Source organism: Hoplias malabaricus, chromosome 8 (genome assembly GCF_029633855.1).
Source record: "Hoplias malabaricus isolate fHopMal1 chromosome 8, fHopMal1.hap1, whole genome shotgun sequence".
NCBI lineage: Eukaryota > Metazoa > Chordata > Actinopteri > Characiformes > Erythrinidae > Hoplias > Hoplias malabaricus.
This window is the reverse complement of record NC_089807.1, coordinates 17,732,322-17,758,959: the sequence shown is the minus strand read 5'-3', so window position 1 is coordinate 17,758,959 and position 26,638 is coordinate 17,732,322. Positions and strand designations below refer to the sequence as shown.

The window sequence follows — 26,638 nt, the reverse complement described above, 5'->3', positions numbered from 1 at the left end:
GTAATAATCTACCAGACATTCACTAAATCAAACCATCAAGTCTGACATAATACAGAGAATTAATCTGAGTGGAAATCTGGTAACCTTGTTTAATCTCTGGTGGATGTGGGCGGGAGAGCTCCACAACTCTTCACTCCCTTGCCTCAAAGGGATGAGTGCTGGTGTTATGACTTAGATTATCACCATGCCAACGTGCTGCTTATCACATTACACTGGCTGAAGCAAAAGCTACGACCAAATTTAGACACAAACCCTTGTATTTATTCTGAGTTGCAAACCTCTCACTGGAGTGGAATGGAGATGTTGAAGTCCTGAAAGAATGTATGAGCAAATTCAGGAAAATATATAATGTCATTAAAGAAATATTATAGCAGGTTTCAACCTAATCTCTGCCTGCTCCATTTGTATCGAAAACCCCTGGCAAAACAACTGAAATAAGCACATTTAGAGAATGTACTCACAGCTTTTTTCATTTTTAAATAAATGGGTCACAGATACGAATCAAACTCCTTTTGTTCAATAGCATTTTTGGCTTAGTGTAACACCTCAAACATATTCCGCTAAATTACTTGAATTAATAGCATCTTTAACAGATCCAGAAAAATTAGTACTTTGTTGCTGTTGCCTGGGTTTTTTTTTAACTGCCTGGATTCACAAATGACAAACAATATTCTGTAGCAAGACCCTTTATTATTCTGATTAAAATACTGCATCCCGAAACCTAATGAAAAATGTGCCATTAATTCATGTAATTAAAAAAAAAAAGATCTGAAAAAGAATATTTTGTGTCAAATATGTGATTTTCTATAAAGTAAACATCTGAGTGAACACCCTCTAAATGTTTAAATTGCATCATTTTTGCCAGGGGTTGTATTGTCATGGACATGCTATTGTCCTGTGGGTTTTACTATAAATGTACTTCTGCTGCATTTTGAGTTCTTTTATTAGGAACAGGAAGCCATGCTGAAATCACTGGGTTTGTGGCAGATGTAGTGCAGGTTAAAAACATGTAGTTTATCATTTATGTCATTGAATCTTTATAGACATACATTGCTCAAGTAGCCTAATGATTATAAAATACATTGTAAAAATGATTATGAAAGCAGAAATATGACTGGTCTCGCCAGTCACTAACTCTATCTAGCTTTCTCAGGAACCTCACCCTTGGGTACACTGGTTCACATTACACAATGGCAGCTTTGCTGTTTTCTAACGGTTCTATCCTATAGGTTTTATTTTTATAGGACAGACTTGCTCTCATTCACAGTCATTCTCTCTTCTTTGTCAGACTCACCACAGGGAGAACAAAGCTCATGTCTGCACTGCACGGTCAAACACATTTCTCTTTCAGTCTCTGGCATTTTTCGGGACTTTGACTACAAACTCCATAGGGTCTTTGGCCTTGTTGCTGAAAGCCTTCCTTATGGCATCCACTGCATACTGGTGTGTGACTCCCTGGAGGGATTCTCCATCAACCGACACAAGCTCGAATCCAGCCTATAGGCACAGACGCACGCACGCACACACACACACACACACACACAGAGAAAAAAAAGGAGTGGTAAGTTCTGATTTGTTTTCACTCTCTTGTTCCTTTCTTATCTAGTGACTGCACAGGAACCTGTGCATATTCAGCTCAGACTGAGTCTCAGGGGGATTAAAGGTGAGCGCTGGATGAATGGCAGGTTAGACAGATGCTTGAGGCAGACACTGCTGTTCACCTCCTTTGTTCCCTTCCTTCCGTACCTGAGAATGAGCTCATCCAATCTGTGTGTGTGTGTGTGTGTGTGTGTGTAAGCCAGTGAGTGCTGCCAGAGAATTACATCATCTCCTGTTATATTACTCCAGACGCAAGTGTTTTACCTGCTCTAACAGTAACTAATAACAGACAAAGCACAGATGTAGACAACAGCTCACGAGGATGTGTTTTTTCTTGTTAAACAGGGCATTTGTTAAAAATAAATAACTAAATGTTTTATAAATGTATTAATAATTATAAAAATAATAATAAACCCAGACTTTTAAAGGTGTCTTAATGAACATGGCGCATGAAAATGTTGGGGACATGTTTTTCAGACTGAGACATGAGAGAAAGTGTTTCTGTCAATTTACAGGTCACAAGTTTCAAAAAGTAAAGAAGCACACATTTCGTTTATTTGTTTGCAGTAAACTAATAAAATATGACAAGGCAGGTGTTTACAGTCAGCATCATAAATACAGGCATGATCCGTAAAGTAGATCCTTAAAAATGCTTAAACTTACGTAATAGGGATTTTGTTTCCAGATGTTTCCAGATTTTTACCCTAATATTTATTGAAAATAAAATAGTCTGATAAACTATTACAAACATCCCTATGAACACATGCTTGCTTTCTTTTGGCTTATTCTCAGACGTTGGGTGGAGAGTGTGCAGCATTAAAAAAATGTACATATATTTCATCCCCTAATGTGGTCTCTGTTTCGATGACTGATTGTTTTACACTCTCTTTCCTCTTAGAGATATGAAGTGATGGGCCTGTTTAGTCTCACCCTGCTTGCTCTACTGTCCCTGGACATCCAGCAGCTCTATAAATCTGACCTGTTCACAGCCTGTCCTTTAGAAACCTGCTGATTTACACCAGTACTGCAGAGAAAAGGATCCCCTTCAGCCCAAGGTCACACACACATTTACAACACACACATGTAAGTAGGTTCCATTTAGGGCCACTTAGGCTCTCTCAAAGGATACACCATACATTAATTAGTAGCTGTGCTCTGCACAAAAACCCACAACCAAGAACCCTGAACTAAAATCATTTCCTTTGCCACTGCCTCCTGCCAGGATGCATCTGTGTGGAAATGTCCCAACACCAATCCTGAGTGATTAGAGGTGTTTTCATAGCTGCGCTTCACTCAGCTACAACAAAGAGCGTTGTCTCCATAGGCCAGACGAGTTAAAGCTTCAGCATAAGCCTACAATCCCATGACATTACAGTGCTTCTCCTAAAATAAATATAACTTCGTACTTCCTCAGCTTCATAACAACCAAACATACGGACTAGATTCAGTGTAGAACCACAGCAACTCTAGTAGAGCTCTAGTAGTCAAAGAGGCATCAATACACTAAATTATGTATAAAACATATAGGAAGTAGATCTCATAATAGGAAAATTCAGCTACTTTAAGGTGCACTCATTATGAACACAGACATGCAGTCTAGGTCAGGCCAAGTGGAATTTACTGACATTTCAACTACAGAGAGTGTGCACAGTACACAGCGAAACAAAACAACATTCCTCCAGGAACAATGTGCTAAATAAAACAATTCACACAGGTTAAAGTGTGCGAGTGCCACATGTGCAACAACCAAGACATGTGCAGCGATACAACAGCATCAAAAATATGCTTACAAAAAATAACAGCCGTTCTGCACACAGCTTGAATAAACTCCAATTAAAAATTTTACACTCCAGAAATGTCACCTAAGGTCACCATGTTCGATGTCAAGCTTCAGCTAAAGTCACAGGGCTGATATCTGTAATAGTCTGGAAAGATGGAGGAAAATCCAATACTTCTGGGTTGTGTTGAGTTTGTGATCCAGAACTCTTTATTCAGCTTCAGTACCAGACCTCACTAAGGTTCTCATGGCTAAATGCATCAAATCCTCAAAGAATTTTGTTGCTTTGTCCTTGCACGCTTATTTCACAGAAAAGTAAATGCTGTAAAGTATTATAAAAAATAAATAAATAAACAGCACTTAAGACTCAAAACAATTCAAATAAATGCAGTATAATCTGGTTTACACTTTTTTGACTTTTTTTTTAGAGCTACAGATTTATTTACCCCTCTGGCTGTGTGTTTTTAGAGCCATTTACCGTAAGCAGGCTAAAACAAACCTGCAGTAATGAACATATGAAGTTTCACAAGCCTGGTACACTCTTAGTAATAAAGATACTAAACACTGTAGGGCTTTTATTTAAGGAAAATAATGGCACCATATTTTATTGCAGCTATAGTTCATAATCCGATTACACATGCTCTGTCCTGTTTAGTTTTTTTTTGGGGGGGGGGAATTTATCATTGGCCGTAACCTCTTATACAGTTCAAGGTCGCGGTGGGTCCGGAGCCTACCTGGAATCACTGAATGCAAAGCAGGAACACACTCTGGGGGGGAGTCACACCTATAGATGCTTTTAGAGTCGCCAATCCACCTACCAATGTGTGTTTTTGGACCGTGGGAGGAAACTGGAGCACCCAGAGGTAACCCATGTGGATACAGGAAGAACACACAAAACTCCTCACAGACAGTCACCCGGAGTGGGACTGCTGCAACACCGTGCCGCCCTATCATTAATTAATTACTTAAAAAAGGCAAAGATTTATTTAGTCATTAATTTATTATTTTATTCATATTGATTGCTGCTGTACTGTGTACTATAAAATTATCTCTCAAGAAAATCAATGGGTGGGGTGCAAATCTGATTAATTAAAAATTGCTCAAGAATTGAATTGGGGAGGTAAAAGCCAAGCAGCCCTGTCTTTATACAGGTAATGTTGTAGTAGTGGAGGAGCACTGGTGCTGTTTAAATTCTGAAACTACCCTGTGGTCTGTATCTCTGTCAGAGTGTGCAGAAACAAGCCCTTTCACTTACATTTCACTCCTGAGGGAGTCTGGGTTTGTAATCATACAACTCGGCTAGTTGCATGATACTTCGAATGAACTCTTGGGAAATATCTTGCACATCCATAAATGAAGACACTACATTTGTGAAAAATAAGAGCCGCAGGCTAAAACAATCAATCTGAACAGATGTTGATAGGCCCCACCCACTGTCTTTAATGAGTGATGATAACAGGTTTCATTATTTACTGGAGAACTGTAGAGTGGCAACCATGAAACAAATAAATAAATCATGGCTGAATATTTAATTAAATTATTTAAAGTCACTAATTATTCATTCATTGATTGTTAGTAAGGGCGGCATGGTGGTGCAGCAGGTAGTCTCGCAGTCACACAGCTCCAGGGACCTGGAGGTTGTGGGTTTGATTCCCGCTCCAGGTGACTGTGTGTGAGGAGTTGGTGTGTTCTCCCCGTGTCTGCGTGGGTTTCCTCCAGGTGCCTCGGTTTCCTCCCACAGTCCAAAAGCACACGTTGGTAGGTGGATTGGCGACTCAAAAGTGTCCGTAGGTGTGAATGTGTGTGTGTGTGTCTGTGTCTGTGTTGCCCTGTGAAGGACTGGCCCCCCTTCAGGGTGTATTCCTGACTTGTACCCAATGATTCCAGGTAGGCTCTGGACCCACCGCGACCCTGAATTGGATAAGCGGTTACAGATAATGAATGAATGAATGATTGTTAGTAGCCACTTATCCAGTTCAGATTATCAGTGGACTGTAGGGGGAACTGGAATACCCGGAGGAAACCCACGCAGACATGGGAAGCACACACCAGTCCTCAGAGGCAGAGATCAAACCCACAACCCCAGGACCCTAGAACTGATGTATGATGTAAATATGTTTTTTTATATCTATGCTCATCCATTTATATAATACATTTGCAAAAGTCTGTTCATGTCCACATTCCAGACTTTTTAAATTGTTTTCATATGAATATTTATAATATGTAAAATGATTAAACAACAATTTTATGTTACACAACTGAATCTTAAGTGTACTGTGTAGATTCAATTACCAGAGCAAGTTCAGAGTTGCATGTAGTTTATTTAAATTGTATTTGCTTTGGGGATGTAGAGAGGTGCAGCAAAGCATTTACAACAACAGTTCTACTGGGGCCATATGCATGATACTGTTCCATGTCAGTTTTAATTAAGACATAAGCTGGCTAATTACACTGAGGGGTGCAGAGAGCAGAACAATCTATCCCCTAGGAACATCCAACAAAAGCAGAGGAGTGAAGTTACAAGGGGCTTCAACTAAAATGATCCTTAAGTGTGCCAGGACTCTGCTGGCCCTCTCTTGTCCTTCTGTGTCCACAACGGATGTGGAAAATCGACTGGGCCTGTAGACCCCAAAGAAGGGGCAGGAGTCTGGTGATGCCTGTGTCAGCTGCGATGATAACACACCTATCAGCAGGAAGTGTGTTAACTGCACACTCCAGTAACTCACACTTCCATTGTATATTGGCATGGACATAACTGCAAAGTTGCAATTGATAACAGCTCTGGAGTGGCCATAACATGCTCTGGCTTTGAGGTGTGAGAATGAGCGATATATTAGCCACTACTCTGTGTAAAAACAGACATGAACACACACACACATACACACTCATATAGTGTCAAGGCATTGGGTCAAAACAGATTTTGGATTGTGGACATGGCCTGGTGTTTTTCTAAATAAATATTTGCCAGTATAAATGGCTTTATATGTCATTCACAAAACTCTATTCTGACAGTATGAAAGCTTGTATGTAGAAACCAAAAATAAATAACAGTTCTGCCCTGCCAGTTAAAGATTCATGCATTCATCCATTATCTGTTACCCTTATTCAGTTCAGGGTCGCGGTGGGTCCAGAGCCTACCTGGAATCATTGTACGAAGGCGGGAATACACCCTGGAGGGGGTGCCAGTCCTTCACAGAGCAACTCACACATTCACTCACACACTCACACCTACGGACACTTTTGAGTCACCAATCAACCTACTAACATGTGTTTTTGGACTGTGGGAGGAAACCGGAGCACCCGGAGGAAACCCACGCTGACACAGAGAGAACACACCACACTCCTCACAGACAGTCACCCGAAGGAAACCCACGCTGACACAGGGAGAACACACCACACTACTCACAGACAGTCACCCGGAGGAAACCCACGCTGACACAGAGAGAACACACCACACTCCTCACAGACAGTCACCCGGAGGAAACCCACGCTGACACAGGGAGAACACACCACACTCCTCACAGACAGTAACCCGGAGGAAACCCACGCAGACACAGGGAGAACACACCACACTCCTCACAGACAGTCACCCGGAGGAAACCCACGCTGACACAGGGAGAACACACCACACTCCTCACAGACAGTCACCTTGAGTGGGACTTGAACCATTAAATAAATTAAACGAATTTAAAAATTAAATAAATAAATAAATAAAAAGAACAATGGAAAAATATTAAAAAAGGGGGATTAAAAAGAAAAAGAAAACAAAGATTGGTACAGGCTTATATTTAATCTCATCCTAAAAAAAGTAGTTTTTTATTTGATGGAAATTAAAACACTTAGAGTTGGACAAATGATCTCCTCTCTGAATGTAACATGAGTCTCTCAGAGAAGAGTAGGGAAGTGCCATTACTTGATAGGCTTCCACCAGAGCAGAAACACAAACACAAACACACACACACACACACACACCTCTATGTGCTTGGGATTCCGAGGGTTTGACCTAGCTTCCAGGGTCATTGTGATGCTGCTGCTGGTGTCAGTTACCTTTAGTAAGCTCTGGTAATCCCTACTAACCTTAACCTAGGAACCCCCCCCCCCCCCCAACTCACTCTGTATATGGAGCTAATACAGTGATAATATGCTGATGAGTGTACAGTAGGACAGTATATATGTCTGTGATGAAGATCACATGCAGAACAAATTCACCAATTTTATTTAATATAATACTTATTATGATAAACCCTTGGTAGCAAAGTATTAGGCTACTGCTTAGAGGCCCTGTCACATAGCAAGACACTATCTGGAGTGTTCAGTGTAAGCTCATCAGTCACGGACAAGCTGTGTCACTCAAGCCCACAATAAAATGCATCTGGGCTCAGCTCACATGTCACTGAGTGGCACCAATAATCACAACAGTCTACATGTCAGCAGCAGCAGTCACAGAGGCCAACCAAAGGTCATTACTGGACCCAACATCATGCAGCTCAAGTCTTTAATGCTGTGTTTCAAAGTCAAATCATTCAAAAAGGCAAGGCTGAAACCTCGAGGACATGTGTGACAGCAGCACTGGCAAGGTGTAGATGATATTAGACAGCTACTACTAATTCAGATATCACAAGGGCTGTATGACTACTAGCATTTCAAATATAGTTTTTTATTTTAATAAAACATTTTTGTAGCATTTAAACACTCAACGTTTTGAAATATACCGTTCACTCTCTGTGCAGACCAAATTTATGCAGACCAAAGGCTAAACAGCCTGCTTTTAGCTCAATATTTTAGGGATGTCTGAAAATCAATGCATGCACATAAGTGTAAACAAGAATTAAGTATTACTTCAGCATTGAGTTGAGGCACAAAGACGGGCAGTGAAAGGAAACCGCTAATCTACATACACGATTCTTAAATACATAGTAACAAAACAGCCTGTGTAATTCTAAGAGAAGGGAAAAACCTGTTACATTTTTTGGGTCAGGAGACATGGTGGCGCAAAAGGTAGTGTGACTGTCACACAGATCCAGTGTTCTGTGGTTTTGATTGCTAAGGTTCTGGGGTTTCCTCCGGGTGCTCCTGTTTCCTCACAAAGTCCAAAACACATGCTGGTAGATGGATTGGCAATTTTTTTTAAAAACAAATGTCTATGTGTGTATAGATGTTTGAGTTTGTTAAACCCTGTGATGGAATGCCGCCCTGTGTGTTCCTGCCCTGTGCCAAGTGATTCCAAGTACTCTCCAATGGTCCTATAATGTCAGGTTGATAATGTCTGCAGCAACAGATGGGCTATAATTATCTGCTACTGCAATGACCAACGAGTGTAAAACAAGGTAAATGTACCTAATAAATTGAAGAAATCTGTATATTAGCTTTTTCATTATGTTCACTACCATCTGTACTACTGTTTTCCTTTAAAGGTTTAGTGAAAGTCTTACTAAACAGGAGAAAACTGAAAGATGACACCCATATCAGGTTGGTGTAGCTCTGAAGCAGGCATCATATAGTGTAAAGTGATAGTCTCATTAGAGCCTGTAGTGCGTGTTGTATCTGCTGTACACATTACATTCAGATCAGAATTTCTCAATCCAGGCCCTAGAGGCACCATGGCCTGTACATTTATTGTTTTCCCTTCTCCCAACCTTTCTGATTCAACTAATCAGTTAATGAACAAGTACTTTCAGAACTGCAGTGGGTGAGAAATATGCAGGACAGGGTGCTTCCACGACCAGGGTTGAGAAACACTGATGTAGATTACGGTGGATAATGTTTAAATAAATTTTAAAAAATTATAAAGTGGGCCGAGTACCTTCAACACCTCAATGGTAGAAGCAGCTCCCCCTGGAAATATCTTCTCAATCTTCACCACTGGCTGAACCTTGGATTCCATCCCGCCTGAGATGCTTATACCTGCCAGAAGCAGAACGGTGGGAAGCACACTTCATCATTACTGTCTTTACAATGTCATTTTCATTCATTCATTCATTGTCTGTAACCACTTATCCAGTTCAGGGTTGCGGTCTGTGTCCAGAGCCTTAAAAGCTCATGTCATATATGAACACTTTTGAGTTGCCAATCCACTTACCATTGTGTATTTTTGGACCCTAGGAGGAAACAGGAGCACCCAAAGGAAACCCATCCAGACACAGGGATAACACACCACACTCCTCACAGACAGACACCCGAAGGAAACCCACGCAGACACAGGGATAACACACCACACTCCTCACAGACAGACACCTGGAGGAAACCCATGCAGACACAGGGAGAACACAACACACTCCTCACAGACAGTCACCTGGAGGAAACCCACGCAGACACAGGGAGAACACACCACACACCTCACAGACAATCACCCGGAGGAAACCCACGCTGACACAGGGAGAACACACCACACTTCTCACAGACAATCACCCGGAGGAAACCCACGCTGACACAGGAAGAACACACCAAACTCCTCACTAACAATCACCCGGAGGAAACTCACGCAGACACAGAGAGAACACACCACACTCCTCACAGACTGTCACCCGGAGGAAACCCACGCAGACACAGGAAGAACACACCAAACTCCCCACAGACAGTCACCTGGAGGAAACCCACACAGACACAGGAAGAACACACCAAACTCCTCACAGACAGTCACCCGGAGCGGAGCTCGAACCCACAACCTCCAGGTCCCTGGAGCTGTGTGACTGTGTGATGGGACAATGTCATGTCCCTCCAAATTTTTAAAGTGACAGGAAAAGCCAAAACATTCTAAACTTAAAAGTTCAGGGTTCATTGTTGATCAGTTCTGTTCATACATACATTATTTAAATGTAAAGACCAGATGGTTGTGATATGACCATCTTTCAACCTGAAATACATACAAAAAGCCCAACATACACTGACTGTGTTGACAGTTAAATTGCACACCCAGTCCTGTGCCAGCTCATCCCATATTATCCTAACCTTCCATTAAATGCTCTCTGTAGAATTATTTAGATGTGAATGGAGGTTTTGAATCCCAGCCATCTGTATTTGGAAGCATGTTTGATCCCTTCATTTCCAGGGATTGAGCAAACACTGCTCTGATTGCATGGCTGAGCTGCTTTGAGTAAATATTACAATACAGTGGGAAAGTAATGACTGTCTGTTTCTGTCACTGTTCAACACTGCACAGAGCTGCTGGGAGAGAGTTTTCTCATAGGAGGAGATTATGTTTCATTGAAGCTTTCTCAAAATGTCATCTGTCCTTTTCACATCTAGAGACACAACAGGCCCACATTTTTTTCTTGAAAGACATCAATGATAGAAAGATTCTCAGATTTCATGGCTACATCAACCTCTGTGAAGCTAATATATTGATTCCACGCTCACTTATCTACATTTTAGCAGATGAATGAAAGAGCATTTGACTTTGCCATCGCATGATTATAGTATTTTATGAATGCACTGGGTGACTTACTGACCCCTACCGGTGATGTGAAGTATTGGTCAACATACATTTTTAAAATGACACCATGCAGGATTTAGCGAATTTGCTTCAGGGAAAAATTCACCCAGTGGACACATAAGTATCATGTTCTGTATGATTGATCTCAGCTTTTTGTTATTTATTGCTTTTAGAATTATTAATATTTTATTATTTTCCAAGATGTTAAAATCTTTGATTACCTATTTTTCTTATAATATCAACTAAACATGTACTCTGACAAACTCTTGCACCAGACTGTTGCTTTGGTGGGACAGGATGACAAAGTCTGATGATGAAGTTTGACTTGAGTATATTAATGTAGACTCACCCAGGGACTGTTTGGTCTTGGGGATGGAGACAGTGGTCATATCGTACTCCTGTACTGACTGGGTGTCTTGACCATTTGTAGATAAGCCAGTGTGTCCGTTCACTGCAGAGTGCTTCATACTGTCTGACCCAAACACTTGGGTTAGTGGCGTTCTGTTCCTCTTGTGTGCACTCATCACTGTGTACTTAACCTCCTTCCCATTGGCAGCTCTGCCATGGCCATTCCTGTAAGGTGACCTTCCACGCTCTGTGGTGGATTCTCTTCTATAGGAGTTGTCCTCATATTGTGCATTCCGTGGGGAGACATTTCTCTGTCTTTGTGGGGAATGGCTGTGCCTCTCTGTGCTGTGGGAGGACTCACTGAGCAGCCAGTTGGGACGAGCAGGGCTTGTAGAACGCTGACGAAGAGAGCCTGAGATATAGCTGTCCACAGGTATGTCCAGCAGAGGAGTGAAGGCCCGGGGCGGGGGAAGCCGGCCAGTGGGAATTGTAGCTAGCCTCAGTCTCTCCAGTTCCTCCACTAACTGCCGATCTTTCTCCAGATCCTGAACAGCCTGCAGCTGGAAACCCCCCCTGTAGTCTGAGGCAAGACAGAGACATTCAAATGTATTTAAGTCAGTATTATTCAAAAAATACAATACTGTGGAAATGTTAGGAATATTTATCAATTTTCTTTTGTTGTTTTTATTTAATAAAAGTATAAAAAGTGTAGAATGAATAGTTAATTACTACTGTAAACACCAACTTAAGTGATGATTGACATGGTGTAGTTGCAAATTAAATATTTTAATTATTTAAATTATTTAAATATAAGTTTTCCCAAGATTGGATGATTTTTTTATCAAAACAAAAGGCATCATAAATGTATCATTATTATAAGCTACACATAAGCTTCTTGAACATAATGTGATTGAAACACATTTTCATTTACATTTCAGTAAAGTGTGTGTTCAGGAACTCATAAGCCACAACTGTGATATTGAAAAAAAGTCACATTAGGGTCAAATTCCCCACAATATTCATCAACATGGGGAAGACAAATACAAATGAAAAGACCCCAAAGTCTCTTTGCTTAAAAAGAAAATAGCTACACCACTGAAAAAATGCTCATATTTAGCATTTGAGTAATAAATAAGAGCTTTAAAACTACTAAAATGATAGTAAACCAGTGTTCTAAATGCAGTGGGGCAAAAGAATAGAACAGATTGTTTCTTGTACTTTTCTGATAATTACTGATCTGACATCAGAAGACCTCTTTAGCATTTAATGCAATTGCTTATGCATGTTCTTTCATTCTGTATAAAGTACACCAATTCAAACCATTCATGTACAAAAAGGAGCTGTGATGTTGAGGCACACTTACACAACCTTGCTCAGATTTCAGTGTCCTCTGCCAGAGAAAGGGTAGAATTACTCCTCTGTGTCCAGTACAATGGACAAAAAGAACTAGGAATAAGCTATGGATTTGCGTGGGCAGTCTCTGAAGGTTAAACAATGCAGGGAGCCTTTCTTACATTTCAGAAATGATTCCCATTCAAGAGTCAGGGGCCCAGAGCAAAGATGCTGGCTGACACTTGCCAAGTCCTGCATCAGAGGCCATTTGCCTCGCTTAGGTCAGTGTCCGAGAGGTCATGCCAGGGGTCAACCTGGAACAGAAACTGACATGATAGGGTCCAGCTGCTCATTTCCACTAGCGGAGATGTGTGACCCCAGGCAGGCAGTGATGCAGTTTGGCATCTTATGAATGACTTTGATTTTTATGTAACAAAATCACTTCCACAAACGCATTATAAAAGAGGGAGGGGCAGAGTACGACAGCCGGGGCTTACACACATTCATGGACATAGAGGATTACACATCAGCAACAGCATAAGTGCAAGTTTGTGGCCCTCATAGTCCAGCATTCAGGATATGAAATGAGTAGAGGAGGGAGGAGCAGGAGGCTGGTGGTTATATAATTCCCCACTGGGGTCAGAGTGAGCACAAACCACAGTGGAGAAAATGTAAGGATGATATACAAACACACACACACAAATACATATGTAAAGCACTGAGAGGGTTACCAGGAATGGGTGTAATGAGATGACGCCGTGGGGTTCCACCATGTCGAGGGGAACGCAGGGCTGGGGAGCGCACTGACAACACAAAAGCACACATACAGAAATACATTTAAGGCCACCAAGTGCCACATTCTCAATGCCAGTGTAAGTTACACAGTACTGTGCTAAACCTGGCACCACGTTCATTTATTTAACTTCCAAAAGTAGAACTGCTATATGTTTCATTGTCATAAAAAACAGGAAAAATATACTTAACAGATCAGTTACAGAAGCCTCAAAATCTAAATATTTCCAGTATTTTGAATCCCCACCTTTGGATTTGCAGTAGCTTCCTTTTTGTTCCAGGAATTTCTCATTATTTTGTTTGATTTTAGATGTTCTTATTTTTCCATTTGGATATGTAAGTGGATTATTTTATTATTTTATCTAATTTTCTCAAAAATTTCTTAAGCACACTGTCAGATAAAATATGTAATAAAATGTGATATTTTACAAACTTAAACATTGGACGTATTGTTTAAAACTCTAAATGTCTCATAATCTTTCCTTTAAATAAATAAATAAATAAACATTTAAGAATATATATTTAAAAAGTGCCAGTTTTAAAACATCTCCTGATTTTTTAAATTCAATTTTCACTCTCTACTCCCACCACACCCACATATAAATGAGAAGTTGTTCCACTACCTCAGAGACCTTCCCAAATACAGTGTTTTCATACTCAGAAATATTAAAGGATACACACTGATCATGATTTTAGTATGAGAATGATTGTTTCGTAAATATTTCCTGATTAAGAGCACAGAAGAAGATTCTCTTACCAGAGCGGCTCTTTAAAATGTCATAGGCCTCCAGTTCAAAAGGCATAACCATGCTGTCAAACCGGCCCAAGTCTGTGGGAGGGATGATCATTCTAGACACAGGAAAGTTTTAAATAGATAAAAGCCCACTGTACATTTGAAATGTCAACTTAAAAACAAATGTAAAAATGTTTTATATTTAATGTCTCTGCGAGTTTAGAACCAGGCCAGTAGCCTGGGGTCACTGAGCATAACCCCTCCTTTCGCATCTGACCTAATCTCTCTCAACAGCAGCAGCTTCTCAGGCCTGTCCAAAATGGCCAGCAGAGGGCGCACCAGATCCTCAATTACCCGCTCCGTCAAAAACTGCAGGATACAGGATGAAAATAAAGTTAATAAATAGCTTAAATTTTCCATCCGACTACATATTCAAGGACATATTTAGGATGACTGCTGTTTGGGAGACTATTAGATATTATATGAGCTGATTTAGAGTTAATAACAGAATTTCAGACACTCCCAGAAGTGAAGAGATATTCAGTTTATATCTATGGATTTTTAACATCTAAATATTTGGTGTAAAAGAAAAACATGGGTGCAGACATCTATGACATTATTATTGATATTACACCTTGATATAAGAGAAATATTTAATTGTGATTTAAACTCTGGTGTCTACAGAATAGTGGCAGACAGGGGTTCAAATACCAACCCATGCATTCCCAATACAGTAAGAGTCCTTAGGCAAGACTCCCAACAGTGCATCCAGTCGGTCAAGTCTGTGCATTTTTAACTAATTTGTACAGTAAGGTTGTAGAGTCTTGTAAAGATTTCTCCTTTATATTTTTACCATTTCTTAAAATTGAAAGAGAAAAGCCAGAAACACTGGCTTGAACTTCTTGAACTAAATAGGAATATATTTAATTTAATTGTATAATTATTATATGGAAGGACTGGCGCCCCCTCCAGGGTTTATTCCCGCCTTGCGCCCAGTGATTCCAGGTAGGCTCTGGACACACCGCGACCCTGAACTGGATAAGCGGTTACAGATAATGAATGAATGAATGAATGAATGAATGAAATTATTATATGCAACAGCATGATTACATTTACAGAGCACAGCAAATAAAATTTAATAACTGTACATTTCTAAGTGTGAAAGACCTCTCACCCTGTTACAGTGTCTCATCACTGCAGCCACCTCATCATCACTCAGTAGTTTGCGAGCCATGTCCTCAATCATAACCATGGTCTCAGGACTGGGCATGCGCTCAGGCTCCCAAACTCCAGCACGTGTCTCTCTGGGAGAGCTCAGAAGGCTGATGATGGGCCGACCACGCTCCTTTACTAAACAAGCAACAGCAGGGATTCATTAAAATGTCAGGAAACATCCAAGAAGATTTTATGTCCTCCATGGCAATATTGAGAATAATCTGAGAGGGTATGAATGCTCAGCACGTCTTAGTTACCCCCTGTAATCCGATTGAGCAAGGGATTACACATGAAATATGTAGGAGCTCAATAAACAGGACAGAATAATATTAATTACTTATAATATTAATGAATGTTTCCAACAACTAAATACAGTCTGATAAGAAAAAAGTTCACAGTACGTATTAGGCTTTTTAAAATTCAACACACACTTATATTTAGAATTTTCGGTTGTTGTTGTAGGTGGATTGGCGACTCAAAAGTGTCCATAGGTGTGAGTGAATGTGTTTTAATGAATGAATGAATGAATGAATGTTGTTGTTGTTGGGAACCAGTAGATGTGTTAACATAATGCTTCCTTCATTCGATATAAAAAATTAGGAGATAAAAACTTTCTGGCCGAATTGTTCAACAGTTTGAATTTTATTTTCAGAGAGCTCATGTGAATCTATGAACCAAATAAACCCATTTCACAGATATATAATGGGCTAAGACATAGAAAATGATAACATTAACCTATTTTTACAACAGGTTGGCATTGTTCGAGCTCCGCTCCGGGTGACTGTCTGTGAGGAGTTTGGTGTTCTCCCCGTGTCCGCATGGGTTTCCTCCAGGTACAAAAACACATGTTTGTAGATGGATTGGCGACTCAAATTTGTCTGTGAGTGTGTGTCGCCCTGTGACGGACTGGCGCCTCCTTCAGGGTGTGTTCCTGCCTTGCGCCCAGGTTAGGCTCTGGACCCACCGTGACCCTGAATTGGATAATCGGTTACAGACTATGAATGAAGTAATTAATTTTTACAACATAGAAACAAGGTCTAATTTAACTAAAATCAAATGCTTAATATTCTGTTCTCTGCATTAAATTAAATTAAATTACAATACAACCTGAGAGAGCCAATACAATCAGGTAGTGTCGCAGTTACACAGCTCTAGGGACCTGGAGGTTGTGGGTTCAATTCCCGCTCTGGGTGACTGTCTGTGAGGAGTTGGTGTGTTCTCCCCGTGTCTGCGTGGGTTTCCTCCGGGTGCTCCGGTTTCCTCCCACAGTCCAAAAACACACGTTGCAGGTGGACTGGCGACTCAAAAGTGTCCGTAGGTGTGAATGTGTGTGTGTTGCCCTGTGAATGATTCCAGGTAGGCTCTGGACCCACCGGGACCCTGAACTGGATAAGCGGTTACAGATAATGAATGAATGAATTAGATTTCTACCTAAACTTTCTTTCCAAACTGAAACCACAGAATCTACAGCACAAACATCAAACAGACTCAAGATTATACACATCCCCCTAACTCTTGTTTCTAGTTCCAGACTGTGCTCTGAAATTGCAAAGACAAAACCGAAAGCAATCTTTGTTTAGTGGAGCTTTGTTGAGTCATTTCAAAGCCTGAAGGGGCCTAGATTATTTTCTGCATTTTGGCAGAATTGAGCTAAAGAGGGTGTAGGCGTTACTCATCATTAGCTAAGCAAAACTACTGGGGCCGGACTCAAGGCCACTGCACAGGAATTACTGCATAATTAACGGCAAAGCAGCTCTCTCTGAGCCAGATTCCATAAGCCCTCATTATGCTGCCAGCTTTCAAGTGCAAATGCACTGCCTTCTCCGCAGTCGGCCTCTCCTGCAGCCTCATATTCATTCTTCACAACAAGCTTGTTCTATAACTAAGACCAGCTGAGTTGAAACAAACAGTGTCTGTATGCATGCTTGTCAGTGTGTGTGCATGTGTGTTTATACTACCGTGCAAAGACAGGAATTGCAATGTATTTATTATGTTAATGTATTCATTTATATGAATATATTTCACAGGAAGTTAGACATTAGTAATCAATTTGCACAAGGATGGTGTTAGTCAAAGGGAATTAAGTAAACAAAATTTCAGAAATTCCAAGTTTATAAAAGATACAGAGGAAACTTAACTGTTGACAACCATGCGAGACCTGATAGAGAACCAAAATCCTAGCCAGATAATACAAATATTTATATTAAATAGCAGTTAAGAATTAAGCTCCAATCTTTGTTCAGTTCTTTCTTGAAAAGACAACTCAGCACTATGGGACCGAAAAGACATGTATCTATCAAAAAGCTATTAAAAAATTAAATACTGGAAAGGCAATGCAAATGTAACAAAAAAGTATGTTTAACCAACTACTAAGACAACCACATCAATTCCTAGATAAGTAATAAATTAACAGATATGGCAAATATAGAGAAATGTTGTGCACTTATTTGGAAACTCACCTTGCTCACTATGTGTAGGGGATTTAGAGCGTCCTCTGCGTCTGCCTCCTGTACCTGTATCTTTCCTGTCTCTAGAGCCAGACCTGTCCCTCTTGCGGCCACTTTTAAACAGCAGACTAACAAAGGTCTTGGAACGCTGCAGGGTACTGCCTGTAGCTTCAGCCTTCTCTGTCTGCTGCTGCTGCTGTTTCTTCTTTTTCTGTTTGTCCTCTGCTCAACATGGCCAACACAAACACATATAACGTCAGCTGAACAGAACACCTTTTTGTAGATAATATAACTATTGGAATAGTAGCAACAGAGCAAGTGTTGGAGAGGTTTCATAGAAGCTGAAGAGTAGAAATAAATATGATTTATCATGGGAACAGTAATAAATTTGCAGTGAAGGCATTGGCTAAAACACCACTTATTCATTGCAGAAGCATGAGGTGCCAAGGCTGGAAAATAGAACTAGATTACATATGCATCGTTTAGTCCATACTCATTCCTCACAGTGCCACAGTCTCCCCTCTCAAAGTAAATCTTCCAAAGAGAAATCCCACCCAGTAATATTGATGTAATATATCAAACACATGCAACAAAACAACTGTGTAAATATATCCTATAATATTTACTGTAACTTACTGACAGATCCGCTGCCCTTACAATACTGTAACTATATTTTACTGTATGACATTTATAGTAATTTACTGTAGTATTAAAAGAAAAGTAAGTGCCACCAGTTATTTCAGTCACAGACTGAGACCTGGATCAACCTAGCAACACCAAGCCACCTTCAGATTCATTCTAAAGGTTCCTATACTACTGATTCACTGACTCCTGCTACACTACTGATTCACTGATTCCTCCACTACCACTGCTTCACTGACTCATCCTATACTACTGATGTACTGACTCCTCCTGTACTACTGATTCACTGACTCCTCCTATACTACTGATTTACTGACTCCTCCTATACTACTGATTTACTGACTCCTCCTGTACTACTGATTCACTGACTCCTCCTATACTACTGATTCACTGACTCCTCCTATACTACTGATTTACTGACTCCTCCTATACTACTGATTCACTGACTCCTCCTATACTACTGATTTACTGACTCCTCCTATACTACTGATTTACTGACTCCTCCTGTACTACTGATTCACTGACTCCTCCTATACTACTGATTCACTGACTCCTCCTATACTACTGATTTACTGACTCCTCCTGTACTACTGATTCACTGATTCCTCCACTACCACTGCTTCACTGACTCATCCTATACAACTGATTCACTGACTCCTCCTGTACTACTGATTCACTGACTCCTCCTATACTACTGATTCACTGACTCCTCCTATACTACTGATTTACTGACTCCTCCTGTACTACTGATTCACTGATTCCTCCACTACCACTGCTTCACTGACTCATCCTATACTACTGATTTACTGACTCCTCCTGTACTACTGATTTACTGACTCCTCCTGTACTACTGATTCACTGATTCCTCCACTACCACTGCTTCACTGACTCATCCTATACTACTGATTTACTGACTCCTCCTGTACTACTGATTCACTGACTCCTCCTATACTACTGATTCGCTGACTCCTCCTATACTACTGATTTACTGACTCCTCCTGTACTACTGATTCACTGACTCCTCCTATACTACTGATTCACAGACTCCTCCTGTACCAATGATTTACTGACTCCTCCTATACTACTGATTCACTGACTCCTCCTGTACTACTGATTCACTGACTCCTCGTGTACTACTGATTCACAGACTCCTCCTGTACCAATGATTTACTGACTCCTCCTATACTACTGGTTCACTTACTCCTGTACTACTGATTCACTGATTCCTCCTATACTACTGATTCACTGACTCCTACTGTACTACTGATTTACTGACTCCTCCTGTACTACTGATTCACTGACTCCTCCTATACTACTGATTCACTGACTCCTCCTGTACTACTGATTCACTGACTCCTCCTGTACTACTGATTCACTGATTCCTCCTATACTACTGATTTACTGACTCCTCCAGTACTACTGATTCACTGACTCCTCCTATACTACTGATTCACTGACTCCTCCTGTACTACTGATTCACAGACTCTTCCTATGCTACTGATTCACAGACCCCTCCTGTACTGCTGATTCACTGACTCCTACTGTACTACTGATTAACTGACTCATTTTCATGAATGCATAAGTCATTAATGCATATTCTATTATGCGAAAGTATAAGTATAGTACGTAAGTATAACATATATAATAAGTATAATAGCTCCCAAGCAGGGCATCCCTATGAAAGACTTTGTCTTAATACTAATTAGGATTTCCCTACAGAGTCAAATTGAACAATCCCTAAAGAACTAAACCTTGATCTTTTTAACTGTGCCCTGCACGTGATGTCCCTGCACAGTAAGAGATTAATGTGACTATTTGTAGGTCACTTGATGAAACATTTATTAACTAGGAGGCCAAGTACACTCATAATATTATCTGTGTGTGATCCAAAAAGTCATGAAATTGACTTTGCAGCATAACAAATATCACTGATATTATTCAGTTTTTAAATTGGTGCTCTGATTAAAGTTCATCATTGCATATGTCAGACAGACTGCCTCGAATTAAGATGCTCCCACTAGTTTCTGAATTCCTCCTACACCTTATAGAGAATAGTGGTCCAATCTAAACTAAATAAAATTGGGAGACTGAGGGTCAGCTTTTTCTTGTGAGAACAGTATTTCTATTTCAACAAAAGGTTTAGAAACTTAAGCAACATATTTACCCAGAAATTTAGCACTTGCTATATTATGTTCCCACAGATCTCTCTACTTTCCTACTTTCACAACTGTTCACCTTGGTTCAATGAAACTTTAGTTGAGTAAATGCTTTACCTGAGACAGTGATGTGGCTCTGTGATCTGCGGATGGGTTTGCGGGGCTTGCTAAGAGCCATGAGCACAGCAGTTTTTGGAGAGTCCAAAACCTCTTTGTCTCCTGCAGAAAACGTCCTTGTCCGAGATCGGCCACTCTTATCAAAACTCCCAGTCCGGATCACTGTGTCCTTCAACAGAATGGTCTCACCGACAGTCCGACTAGTGTCCGTTGAGATAACCCTACTGGGTCGAGGCGATGCGTCAGCCTCCAGAGGCTCTGTCTGGATGGCGGTTTCTGTTCGGTCAGAGCTGGGTCTACGTGAGCGATCCTCAGTGGAGATACAAACATCCACCATCTCTGAGTTAAACGCAGGAGGGAACATGACCTGAGACAGACCACTGAGGGAGCTGACTGGTGTACCAGAGGAGAGAGATGAGGTGGAGGAATAGGAGTCTGAACCCAACGAGGAGGATGGCTGGCCTCCATTACCCACTGAAAGTGAAAATTGAGACTGTAAGAAAGAGTGAGTTTCACTTTGTACTAAAGTAGTTTAATATACTGCACATTGTGAAATATAACAACTACAACAAGTGAGTTGCCCTGTGATAGACTTGTGCTATGTCCATGGTGTGTTACTGCCTTGAGCCCAGTGATTCCGTGTAGGCTCTGCACCCACCTCAACCCTGAACTGGATAAGTGGTTAAAGACAATGAATGAATGAACAAGAGTCATAAACTTTGTCATTTGAGTGTAAATTCTTGATGTGAACAACTAAACAAACCCTCATTCATCTAAACACCCCTAAATATGAGCCCCAACTATACATAAAGCACAAGTCTCTATCCTCTAAGCCTGATAACCTAAATACCCTTAACGTCCCCAGTGTGAGAAACATGCACAATCCTGCTTACTTAGTGACTTTATACCTAACACTGTAATCCTGGGCTATTTTCAGACTTGTACATATTAAATGAAAGTAGTGACTGTGAGTACTGTGAAAAAACAGAGCTTGACATGAGGTCACTCAGAGATCTCCTTTTAATCTCTGTGGAGTCTCTGCCAATATATGCACTCAGTCCTGCACCCTATCATGCAATTACATGCTGTTCCCAGGAAAACCACAGAGAGTTTACTCATAAAACGAGTACCAGGGGCTTTTTTTGTAGCAAATGAATGAATAAATAATTGGTGTATGCAAAAGATTTTACATACATTTATTGAGCCAGCTGTACTCTGCTACCATCTCTTTATATGCAGGATACCTCCCAGCCTCCTGTTTTAACAAAACAAAGGTGAAAAAAATAATATTTCTTACATAACAGTAAGCGTCTGTAAGCAATGAATGTGAAATTTCCATCGGACAATTGTGAAAGGAATATGAGCTTCACACCTTTTTACCATTTTACCTGATAACATTGCATTCATTAGCTCTAACTTTTGACATAACAACATGCCCTATTTGTTGTCTGATATTCTTCTTAATGAAAATATATTTGGAAGAAAAAACATGTCAAAAACGTACTAGGTATTTTTCATGGCTCCACATGGAGATCAGCCAAAGATCTAAAGACGCGTGATTCTAGCCATCTGAGTGGGGTCAGAAGACAGTCACCAGGAGAATGCCTCCACCACCAGCACTGGGAAAAGCCAGCTTTTGACGAGCTTAACCTGTTCACAGCGCCATCAGGGGCTTGATTCAACACTGTACCACACAAGTAAAGCAGGCCAAGGAAAGGCCATAAAAAGACGCTTTCTGTTGATTATAACCTGATCCCCGTGGCCTGGTGAATAATGCACATCCCCTAGCTGTTTTTCACAGGCGGAACCTGAGCCCCCCTGAGTAAAGTGAGCAAGCAGGAATGTGACGACTAAATGCCAGCTGTCTGCTTTACTATTCTGTCTCTTTGCCGGGCTCAATAAGTAGCTGTGTTGTTTAACACACGGTACAATAGTTAATGTGCCACTGTGCTACGATAAATTGTTCTTTATGTGTTAATGGAAAAAAGAGATTTTCAAATTTAACATTGTTTATTTTATGTCGAGATGCAATGAAATAATAGTTCTGGGCTTCTCCATTTTTATATCTGCTGATACCAACACTGATACATAATTAATAAATATAATCACTAAAAAGATCGCTAAAAAATTGGAAGCAAAGTTACAAAGAAATGTAAAAAAAACTTTTAAAAAACAATATTTTAGCAAAGTATCATGCACCATTTAAGTATTCTGTACTTCTGAATTAGAATAAATAACAGTCAAATATGAAATATTATAAATGTAAACATCTCTCTCATGCCAGTTTTGTTTTTTTAGCAAGTACCTAAAAAAGATTCTGATATCAGTGCATCCAGACGTTTAACATAAATGATTTTCTTTGTTAGTTTGTAATCAGGTTTATTTTGAAGAAAACAACAGCAGAAGCTTAAATATTTGTGACAATTTTGTTGTAGTGATGCTCACATTCAAGTTCAACCAAGGTTTTCAGAAAGAATTTGGAAAAGTGTCAAATCATTATTTAGATTAAAATGTACACTCCAAGGAGGAAGATTAAAAACCTGTAACAAGGGGTTCCTAAAGTTTTGACAGTAAGGTATTTATATTAGAAAATATTCTACATTAACCTTTGCCTTTTTTTAGTTTACTCTTCTGTCTGCCAGCTGGTTGGGCTGTTCAGATTAAACATCTTGTAGGAAATTAGTTGCCACTTAAGGTATTGAATAAATGCACATAGGAGGCTGCTTTTTAATCACACAAGCCTCAAGGGTTTGTAATTTGTCTCTGTCAGCCAAGGCGGAGTTTCCAACAGAGAAGTGATCTTACATTCAATAGACTTTGTCACAGGCTATAAATAATGTTAGCTTTTTCAAGACACTGTTCATAATACTGTGCAAAAATCGGGAATTGCTACATTTCCTTCAGGATCTGTACAGTATCTATCTGTCTATTTATCTACTTATCCATCATATATATAAATATATTGTCATTGTCAGATCAAAACTTCATATCTACAAAATGATAAACTTTATATGACAAGGAGAAAACTTTCTTAAAATTCATGAAAACGGAAATTCATGAAAATATATTTTATTTCAAAAATATGAAAAAAACAGCAACACAATATTAGATAAAAATAGAAATAGAATGTTTTATCTCAATATCAACAATGTTCTGCATTACTTTATAAATTTCTCTAACATTAAACTATAGGGTCATGCTGCATATTTGACCCCAAAAAGAAACTCCTTACCTTAATGGTCAGCATGACATGGGTGTGGCTCTTGAGAACTTCCACAGCATTGCTATGTGTGATGTCTTCAAAGCTCACACCATTTGCTGCCAGAATCTGGTCTCCCATTTTAATGCCATTTTGCTCTGCCAAGCCACCAGGGTCCAACCTCATCAATAACAATAAATTAGCAATTGTTTTAGGCTTTGTCAAAAAAGAAAAAAATAATAATAATGTATAAACATCAGAGTCATATCTATTTCCATGTGGTTCATACTTTGAGACATAAATTCCCAGACCAAACTCCTTTCCCCCACGAATGTTAAAACCCAAGCAATAGTCATCTGATGTAGTATAGAGGTGCACTATCCTGCGCAAAGCCCCATCCGAGCTGGCCTCTGAGGGGGTACGACCGCTTTCCTCCACCACCATCCTCCGATGGATCAGATCCACCCTACACACAAGAATATGACAATAAAACACACATCAAAAATCATCTATGTTCATATTCCGTAACAATTTCACAAGTCACTCAAACCTAAATATGCACATACCTATACACAAACATTTTTTTTAGATTAGCACATAAGCATGTGTTCAAAAATAATCATGGACATGCTCTAATACATCTGCCCTATCAACTAATGAGATGACTCTAAAGACCACTAGCGTAACACTACCACCTATGCATAGTGAAAGAGTAGCTGGAAGGAAAGATAACAAGGAAAGGCCAAGAGTAAGTGGGTTTCCACCCTGCTGGGCATGAAAGAGCAAAGACAGTGGAGAGAGTCAGAGCAGCAGCCCATCACTTATTCTGCTTGTCTTTTCACTGGGTTACCTTAATTAAACATGACCAATCAGCATAGCATCAACACTGCTTACAAAAAGAATAAAAATTATTATTTAGTGTGTGGATATCTGTTAATCTTTATGGCCATACAATGTATACATATTCAGTAACATGAAACAAAAAATGTCATAATATAGTTGAATGTAACCCCTTTTCCTTCCTTGTATCAACATTAGTTATATATCAGTAATGAATAGTAGTGAGAGAGGGAGGTGAAACAAGGTATTATTGCCTAATGTTATTTTTCTTCACCTAGTGTTGCATGGAGGGGTAATCAAACGACACTTTCAAGGCAATACGCCATGAACACAGAATTCAAGAAAAGAGTAATTTTCTCATGTAAATGATATATGATTAATTGTACCATTGATATTGTCTTAATATTAATAGAAAAATTAGCTTAAATCATAACAAAAATATTTAGACTTTAGGTAGCTAGGGTTCTGCAAACTAATACCACAGAAGAATAATTACAATATCTTAAAGAACATTTCAGAACATTTCAGTGGATGGGAAATACGTATGGAAATATGTAAATGGGGCTTGTAATTGCAAAATAATCAACATCCAACACAATGTAATGTTGTATGATAAAAAAGTATCTGTCAGAACCATCTAAGCTCAGTTTATTAAAAATGAACTCTATATATTACCACGTGGTCTTTTCTTTGGAGTAGCGGATGCCAGGCACTTTCCCAACACGTCTGACCACCATGCGTAGACGGTTGTTCCCCGTCAGGACTTTAACAGCACTGCTCATTGTGATGCTTTCCAGACTGATCCCGTTCACCTCTACAAGCTTATCCCCAACACACAACCCTGCAAATTCTGTGGTACACATACATAGCATAACACATTACAGGCCCAGGCACAAGGAGCATGGCAGCTTTATAATTTCTAGAGAATTTTTACCACAATAAGGTAAGGAACACTGTTGTTCAAAATGCAGTTTGTAATTATTTTTATTAATTTTGTATTTTGTAATATCTTAAACAAATATAAACAACACATAATACAAAAGTGTTTATCTACAATAACATATGATTTGAACGACAAAACGTTTATGGTGTGTATTTATTTACAACATTATCCCCAAGGTTTGATCATTGCTGTTCAATCACAGAGTATTCTGGGTTTATTGATTCATCATTCTAGACACATCTCCAGTTTTTTAATTAGCTGTTGTCTTTGAAAACAGACTTTGAACAAAATGACTATATACAAGATGTCTATGCCTGTTGTTATATAGTTGGCCAATGTGCAAAACAGTGTACCTGCAGAGCTGTTGTCCTCCACCTTGCTGACAAAGATGCCAAGGCCATGCTCAGAGCCTCCACGCACACTGAAGCCCAGCCTTCCATCCTCACTTTTGTCCACGGTGATTGTGTGAATATCTTCACTGTCATCCCCACCTGCATCGCAAAAGCACCAAACACAAAGACAGCTCCCCTGTACAACACTATTGTACTGATTGTGTATTAATAAACACAGGAAATGTACATTCATCTAAAATATGTATGAACCTTTATTACCAGCATTTTACATCAAATATAAACTACCAGTATAATATCAATCTGAAATATCAGTAGTGTGATTACTGGTGACATCCAATATAAAGCATTGATGTCTGTCTGACGAATATTAGTCATAAGTGTCAAACTTGATACTGTAATAAGGGTCACTATAAAATTGTAGAACATTATGATCATATATAGCACTATACTAAAATGAATATTGTTGTATAACAACTCCTATTGCCTGTTAGCACTGATCTAGAGACTAAAGATAGAACTGTCAACTCACCATCCACGGGGGCATTGATGAGGATGACTCTACCCATTGGGGAGGAAGATCTAACTCCTTTATACCGCTGCTGCTTCTTGTGCAGGTACCGCGGCAAAGTAGAAGTTCCAGAAACGCTGGGGTGGGTGCTGGGATGGCTTCCATTCGTCATCTGTCTACGTGCCTCATCAGACGAATGAGCCAT

At 39.8% G+C, this 26,638-nt stretch overlaps 1 protein-coding gene across 1 annotated transcript; it reads right to left on the bottom strand.

The window, feature by feature from the left end:
* Window positions 1-1,198: 1,198 nt before the first annotated feature.
* pdzd7a (PDZ domain containing 7a) lies at window positions 1,199-26,638 on the bottom strand. The gene is made up of 15 exons (XM_066680037.1): window positions 26,455-26,638; window positions 25,926-26,063; window positions 25,305-25,479; window positions 24,079-24,255; window positions 23,823-23,970; window positions 21,785-21,845; window positions 20,591-21,064; window positions 17,688-17,897; window positions 15,188-15,363; window positions 14,291-14,382; window positions 14,038-14,129; window positions 13,220-13,291; window positions 11,158-11,736; window positions 9,180-9,280; window positions 1,199-1,497 (listed from the first exon to the last, which is right to left on the bottom strand). Exons 1-15 carry the CDS (start codon window positions 26,636-26,638, stop codon window positions 1,348-1,350), a joined length of 2,829 nt encoding a protein of 942 aa, XP_066536134.1. The 3' UTR covers window positions 1,199-1,347.